Genomic DNA, 8488 nt, shown 5'->3' on the forward strand with positions numbered 1-8488 from the left:
AATTTGGGCTGTCCCTTGTGCATCCTTTGTCATTTAGTATCCCTTCTTTTTCAGCTGCATGCAAGCAAGACAATCTGCGTTTCTAGTGTTTGGCCTTTTTTTTTTTTTGGGGGGGGGGGGGGGTGGGGCGGTGAGGGGAATTTTGAAGTATTTAGGTACACACATTAGGTCCACAACATTTTACACAAGTTATTAAAGGTGGAAACTTGTGACAATATTACCCAGAGGAAAACATAAAATTGTAAAATGCTTTCTGAACATAAAGGAATCAGATCTAAAACAGTTCTATGACTTCTAACAAACAAATTTCTGTAACTTCTAACAAACAAATTTCTATATATTTTTTTCTCCTGTATAGTTTTATAATATATGTCCGTAAACTTTCTGAAGGTTTTGGAATAGGTTTGGGTAGAACACACTGAAGTTTCCCATGAAGAACAGACTGTAGATATAGAAAATACTAACCTTTTGGTTTGGATTAAAGCCAGTTGGAATTCATTTATTTACTTTGTCAAGTATTGGTTACTGCCCATATTCAAAAATACTTGTCCATATAATTCTTTACTTGTTTACACATTTCTGCAGAGATTTTCATTGCACATTGAGTGTTGAGAGCTATAGGAATTCTACACACAACCAGATGCAAGTTTTCTAAAACGTGTAAAAGTACCAGAGGATTTCGTGCTATGTTATAGCTTTGGTGGAAACTAAGGGTTGTAACACCTTCTGGGTAAGCATAGCATTGGTAAGGACTTCAAATAGGAAACAAATAAAAAAATCCTTGCAGATATCTGGGAGCAAGAGGAAAGAGCAGCATTTTTTTCCAAAGGCTGTTTAATTTAAAAAATAAGCATATGGCTGCAGGCGTACAACTTGTGAATGCTGCCACTCTACCTGCCACTTCCAAGTTTATAATAGCATACTGCATACTTCAGTAAGACATGAAAAGCAAGGATTTTATCAACAAAACTGATCACTCCTCAATCCAATGCATATTCCTGATATCCTGTCATCTTCCAGTCTTACTGTAGTGCTTTCCCTTCTCATACTGGTACTGCTAATCCAGATGCATCTTTGTCCAGAAGGTAACCTTTCAATACCACTTCCACAAAGGTTCATCCTCTGATTTTTCCTAGAACATTTCCCCCCCCCCCCCGCCCCTTTTTCAGTACTCTCATTCAGAAAAAGACTTTTACCTCTTAACTTCATATTAAAACCTCTCAACTCTGCCCCAGAGTCTAGTCTACATTCATTCAAATGGCAGAACCTGTCTATCTCCTGGTATTTCCTTGCCATATCTTGCTGTTAGGTTAAACCCCAGAAGAGCAAAAGCTTACATCCATGATAATTTCCTAAATCCTTTTCTTTCTGTCCTCATCTCAACTACCAAAGAATCCTAGCAATCACTTGGCAATACTTGAGGGCATGATCCAAGAATTTGCTTCAAATTATTTATCCCACTGTACTTAATGAACTCTAACCAGATCATGCCTAAGTCTTGCCACTTCCCTTTAAAGAAGGGGATATATTTAATACTCTTTTCTTCGTCTGGATAGCTGTATTTCTCAATTTGGATGTGCTACCTTGCTGCTAATCCACTGTTATATCCTCTTCTGATGATACTGTTGTAAATATCATCCTGTCTCATCATTTAAACAGGTATGTCTTTAGACAAATTTCCCTTCAGAAGGAAATTACTTTTCTTTCGTGCCTTAATAGTCTTCCTCTTTGTTGTTCTTTTGTAAGGGAAAACCCCTCAACAACAGTCCAAAAAACTCACTAGATAACTCATTTCAAGCCTGACTCTACCAGAGCACCTGTAAAGTCACTTAACAGTAGCAAAACAGCTATTATATTATAAATACTGTCTGTGAACTTCAGATATCTTAATTTAAACCTTGCACTCTCTATTTTGCCATGTGTAAGACATGCTGTCTGTCCTTTTCATTACTGCACAATGAATTCATGACACAATAAATTCTCCCACCATTAATTTATATATTTGGTTGGCTTTTACAACCCGTTTGTGATCAAAGAAAACATCTTAGTCTCAATTTCAGAAAGAAAAATCACTGCTAAGCAAGATTAAAGCTAGTATTTTCATCATGTTCACATCACATCCATTTCTCCCACAAGGTTGGAGGGAGCCACAGGTCTGAAGTAGCAAAGCTTAGAAAGGAGGGCACAAAAAACCAGAAGAGCTAAAAACAAATGAGTAGAGACAAATGGAGCTGTAGGATTGCACAGTTACTCAAGTACACGACAGTACTCAGAATCAGAGCTAACATCTAGATCTTACTGTCCAGGCAGCATCCATGACAGTCAGTTATTGTATCTGCATTTACAAACAGAATCAATGCTTTTTAAAACACAGACCACAAAGAGCTGAGCCATTTAATGCAGACATCAATATTTACAGTAGAAAATACCTTTTAGTCTTACATAATCAACAGTTTTGACCAGAAAGGCTTAAAGCTAAACAGTCATGCTGACGTTTAAAGTAGCTCTAAAGGAAGGGCAACTTTTGAAGAGCATACTAACAATATACAGTGTGAAATTTTAAACCAAATGATAAATTAGAAAAAAAACAAAGCAGGCTAATGTTTTACTGGTTGAACCAATCTTTCAAAAAACATGGAGGCTCACAATGATCCACACTCCATTGGTAAGAGCCTTTGAATGTGAAACTTTACTTACAGGATTTTCACAATTTATTGGCTTGAATGCATTTTAAACATGCTACTATGAGTGTCTGGGACCAGTATCTATTAGATTTGTCTTTGCTCTCGCAAATTTCCAGATGCAACTCTGATAACATATTAATTAAATATCAGGAATATTTCTGTTCAATTTTTTTTAATAATTGTTTTTAATTTATTTCCCACTTTTACCTTAAGAGCACAGAAGATGCAAGAATCACCCATACATTTGTGTGTCGTGATTTGCCGGAAACTGCGGCGAAAAATGTCCAGGTGCCAGAGAACCTGAAAAACAGAGGGACACAGCCAATTCTATGAATATATAAAATAAAATACTGCATAAAGCTCTGATTAAAATTGCACACGCTAAATAATTCTGAAAGTACATTAATATCAGTGAACATCACTTTTAAAATGGGATGTCTTTTCTCTAACTGCAAGTTGACACTTTCATCTTTCTTCCTCAGCTGTAGCATTCACATACATTAATTTACAGTAGGACATCCCTCTGAATTTCTTGCCATGTGCTTTCAGAGTAAAAAACTCACTGCTTTGTCCATCTTAAACAGCACTTGCCCTGACTCTTCCCCTGTGCTGGCAACATGGCCAGCTGTTGTGCAGCTGCACCGTGAGGCTGGGCAGAGCTGCTAAGGACACATCACCAACAGCTGGGGCCGAAGCTCATCCATCCTTCCACCTCCTAGGCAGCCTCCTTGCTCTGAACAGAAAGCCCCAGTGCTGGAAAAATAGAGCACCAACAGCATATACATCAAGTAGTTCTTGCAAGTCAAAAGGATAAATTACAAAAAGCCGTTATGCCCGATATTATCATTAGTAAGTGTATTTACATGCCATGATTACTGTCAGATTTCTAACCCTAACCTGTATAGGCAGTTATACTTTTTCTTTCAGGACCGGTATGGTGGTAATACCAGGTATGTGACCAGATATGGTCACAGCATATAAAAGCAAGCAGGCTTTTCTATACGTTCTGCTACCAACAGCGAGAAGCAACATTTGCTGTAACAGCATCAAGTTTTATTCTTAAGTTTTATCACTAAATCTGTGCAATCTTGGGCAATTATCAATATTCACAGCTATAAAATAGCAACAATGCCCATCTGAGATGTTTCACAGTCAGCTCTTTACATAAGAATGTGGTCAGTGCTGGCTATTTCAGCTTCAACTAACAATAATCGGACTTTCTTGTCAGCCTCAGAGCCACCAGCCTTTCAGGAGGCAGAAGCTTGCACTGAAAGAAGCCCTGACCTAAATCGCGCCCTGCCAGGTTCTGGACAGAGCGGCAAGGTTCAGGCTGACATGTGACTGGATACATGTTTCATTAGCACAAACAGAGGGATCAAACTTCTGATTTCCAACTAATCTGTCCAGAGCAACTGGCTAGAAAAAATTTAGCACTCAAAAAAATTGTGCTGGTTTCAAGAAGTGTTTTCAGCTGGAACAATTTGTTAACTAAACCATAGCACACAAGTGTTGCCTAAAACTATACTAAAAATATTGAAAAATATTGAATATTTAATCTCTAAAGTTTTCCAAAACTTCAGAATTTTCATGGCTATGTCTATACTCAAACTCTCCCTATACTTAAGGGCCTAGGAGGCAACACAAGCCTTGGAATTGTCTGATTACACACAACATTCCTGAAGAACTACTGCAGACTTCACAAAAGGACAAAAAAATATAATACATGTAGGAACAAGTCCAATTTTTCGATGTAATTGCCTTTGGAGTTTATCTTGAATGTTTACAGAAATACTTAATAGTAAGGAGCAACAAACATTCAAGAGCCTCTCAGACTAACACTGAATGTTAAGAAATTATGATTAAAAAATCCCAGAAATATATGAAATGGTTACTATCTTGTTGTTTTGTTTTGGTTTTTTGTTTGTTTTTTTTTAAATTCAGCTTTGAGTGAATTTTTTGGTATCCCATCTTTCCTGAGTTTTAGAAGAAAATGGTTTATGTAGAAGACTAAAGGACAGGTCGTAGGCTTTCATCTTCATGTACAGCACGCAGCTGATGTTAAGCTCTACTTAGTTCTGACCTAGGTGCAGTAACTCAAATTAGGAGGCAGCCAGCGATTACACCTTAGAACTTAACAGGAGCAACTAATACAGTACATCACTAGAAACCACACATTTCTTATAGTGAGTTCCCTTTGTACTCAAGTAATCTATTTTACAGCATATTAAGTCTATTGAGGGTCACTGGTGTTTCTATTTGTAGTATTTGTATCACGGGGTATCTTTAAGCCTGGAGGAAAAAAAACAACAAAAAACCCACAGTGACACAGTCTGTGCTACACAGACAAGTCATATGAAGGGAAGGATACTGATGTGGAGAAAGGGTTTTAAACCTTGCAGCGAGAAGGACTGAATCTCAAACATCAGATGTTCAAAATACGAAAACGGTGACAATACCAGTATAGAAGCCATACCACTCCACTAAATTTTGACACAGAAGGTTATTCTTCTAAATCAAATGGTAAAGACAATCATCTAAACTAAGCTACAAATCAGCAATTAGAAAGAAAACTGGACTACATAAAAAGGATCTTCTATAGGTATTATCAACCCTTGAACTTGACTGGTTCAACAAAATAGTGAAGTTTACTGTTAAGGAGTAGACATACTGCAAATTATGCAATATTCTATTATTTTAAGAGAGATTTTCTATATATATTTTCATCTTTGGTTGACATATTACAAATTTACACAAACAAGAGATTCAGGTACACATTCAGAATGACTATGTGAATGCTGCTGATTTCACCAGGAAAACCTGAAAAATTAAAAAAAAAGCTATTCTATAACTCAACTAATCTGCATTTCCAAACATAGCTTTATTCTATCTAGGCCCACAAACAATTATGTAGTCAAACCTGGCTGTATTTGTTGCACAGTTGAGCCTAAGAAAACACTGCAACAGACAGAGGACAAAGACAGAAACATTTTTTAATTATGTGCTCTTACCTGTAGCGCACTATTCAGGAAGCAACTGTTCTGTCCCGGTTCATTGCTGAGACCTTTACTGGGTGCTATTGAGGTTGTATTTCGTGGAGTAAACATGCCCTGTACATTCCCCCGACCCACAGAAAAGTAATTTCTTTTCCAAGACATCTTCCAGTTTCAGCTGTAGAACATGCAGGTTAAGGCTGGTAGGGTATTGGACTTGATCAGACCCTTCCTTTCTTTCACCAAAATTCAAAACTGGAACAACATCAAATCTTCTTTAAATTATACTTTCAATAGAATTTATCCTTTCACAGGACACAAGTAGTTTGCTGCTTTTAAATCCAGCCCAGAATGCTATTCTTCATTTGATGCTTATGTATGCAAAAGCCTCTTTTACAAGCAGCCACATACAAAGTTTGCAAAGGGAAGGAATCCATGGTCGTGCAAGTTCATCTGTTATGCTGCTTCTCCCTTTTCCAAACGGGCAGTGACTTCAGAGAACAAATGGCAACTTAAGGAGGTCCCAGAATCAAGAGGAGAAAAACAACAGCTACCTCCCACACCCCAAAAAAAACCCAGCTTCTCTAATCCTTTTATAATCCTCCTGCAGAAAATAGGAAAAATCCAATTAGTAAGAGAGCAGAAAAAACAAAAGCAAAGTAAAACCTTGGCAGCTCCCTTTCAGTTACGTTTATCTTGGGTGATGAAAGAGACGTTATCCTCACAGGGTAAAAAGAAGCAACTCCAGGACTTGAGAGCGAAGAGCTTTAAAGCAGCAAAAGTCTCCAATACAGTTCTTCTAATTCTGCGTGCGATCTTTAGAAGTTTCTTCTCCTCATCCTCCTTTTGCAATCGGAATGCCTGGCTGTGCCAGAAAGCTTAAGAGAGAAAAATAATCAAAGGCTTGCGTCATTTAATTACTCTCTTGGTTTTGTGGTGTTCTGCCAAGACCAGTGTTGCCTCACCTCCCACAATACACTGAATCTTCAGAGACAAAGCAAAAAATATAAACCTTCCTCCACCCAAAAAATAAAGTAACACGGAAAAGAACAGCTAATTCTGAGAAAAGTATGTAAGAGAAAGAGGACTGGAGTATGTTGGAAATGTTAAACATGGAAGTTAGATTAAAAAAACCCAAACAAATAAAAAACCCCCAAAAAACCCCAAACCAACAAACCACAACATTCATATGGACTCCATGGCAGTTTTCGTAAGTAACATTTAGAATCTGGAAGTGTTAAATTTCTTTAAGATATCTTAGTCATTCAAACAGTAGTAAGAGGATTTGTGATTCTGTAAATACATGCTAGCACATCGTCCACCCTAGAACCGGGATTTTGCACTGAACTTGGAAGGATGAGAAGACAAAGGCACAAGGCTCTCCCCTGACTCAGCAGCCCACAGCTCTCTCTGGAACAAAACAGTCTCCAAATTTTCTTAATCAGAAACCATGCCTATCTCTATTAAATTTACTTAATTTAGCTACACAGTATATACTATGTCTTCCAAAAGACATTGATGCTTCTGAAGAAGCCAGAAAAAAATCACTCAATATAAACTACTCTTCCCACCACGAGTTCACTTTTGCCCTCATCTCCCAGGAAATGTAAAAAAGAATTGATCTAAGAAATTCCTAGAAACAGGAACTAGAAAATTCATGTCAAGACATTTTTCAAAGTTCTTGCACATGTAACCCACCTGTATTTACTTTACAGAAAATTGCGTAATATTTTCCAGGGACATTCCCAATGACGTTTACGATTATCCCGTTTTTTATGCACGTAATAACAACTGAATGTACCTATTACGGCTGGTATACGCAAGATGACTATTCCACATGTTCTGAAGTAGTAACTGCAGCATGAAGTCACTGTATGAATAGACATACAAAACAGATGTTTGTGCATCAGCAAAAATTAACTAAGGGAATAATTCCTTAAAAAGATATCCTAGGTATCTGTGAAGGTACATTTTTCACCTTCCACGCAATTATAAATTCTTCATCTCCTGTCAAAACACAGAAAGAACTTCCCTTCTCATAATAGTTTGTTTGTACTTCTATTAAACTCATTCTACAAACACTAATGAAGTCTCAGCACTGCTGTAAAGCAGGCAAACATCTACATACAGATGAATATTCTTCTTGGTTGCCAGCGTGCCATGCAAAATTTTCAGATGTGCTTGCAAGCAGACTCAGACCATTACCATGCTTGCTGCCCAACATTCCTGAGTGTTGAATACCTATGCAGGATTCATTTCAAAGCACTTTCAGCCTCAGTCCCCTTTCTTTGCTCAATCCCTTAATGAACCATGAGCAAACCATACTGTGTGAGGTAATTCAGTTTCAAGCAACAATTTAAGGATCTCTCTAAAGCAACACCACTTGCAATAGGTGCAGTGGCTAAGTCTGCACAGGAGAGACGGAGCAGAAGGCTGCGTGGAATGAGCTGCGGCCAGCAGGCTCTGTACTAACTCACAAAAAACCCTGAGCCAAGCACTCTGTCTTCTCCCTTCCACAGTAGCTACGAAAAGATGGAAAATACAATCCAAAACATGCCTGAGATGTACGGGTGTGAGCAGTAGCTATTTAGTGGACTTCAAAACAAGAGTCTGCTCTCAAAACGGGGTACAAAACTTTAAGTACTTTTTGAGCCAAGCTGTCTCAGTTATAACAGAGTGAATACACTTTTTCCTATTAATTTCTATTGTCTTGCAACCAGAATCAGATTAGAGGCTTTGTAGTTCACCTGTCATTGCCGCAAGACTATTGCAAGCTGGCCAGGACTCTCGCAGTAACCATGCAAGCTTACTACC

The 8488-nt window shown here is 37.9% G+C and overlaps 1 protein-coding gene across 1 annotated transcript in view; it reads right to left on the reverse strand.

Moving 5' to 3' along the window:
• Positions 1 to 5859, reverse strand: part of USP54 (ubiquitin specific peptidase 54) — a 51155-nt gene extending 45296 nt beyond the window's left edge. Inside the window, exons 1-2 of the mRNA XM_009985606.2 lie at positions 5693 to 5859; positions 2892 to 2984 (exon numbers count right to left, since the gene is read on the reverse strand). Of these exons, the coding sequence (XP_009983908.1) occupies positions 2892 to 2984; positions 5693 to 5839 (240 nt within the window). The 5' untranslated portion in view covers positions 5840 to 5859. The remainder of the gene's footprint in view (positions 1 to 2891; positions 2985 to 5692) is intronic.
• Between the last annotated feature and the right edge of the window lie 2629 nt (positions 5860 to 8488).

The sequence above is a fragment of the Tauraco erythrolophus genome, chromosome 9 (genome assembly GCF_009769465.1).
Source record: "Tauraco erythrolophus isolate bTauEry1 chromosome 9, bTauEry1.pri, whole genome shotgun sequence".
Taxonomy (NCBI): Eukaryota; Metazoa; Chordata; class Aves; order Musophagiformes; family Musophagidae; genus Tauraco; species Tauraco erythrolophus.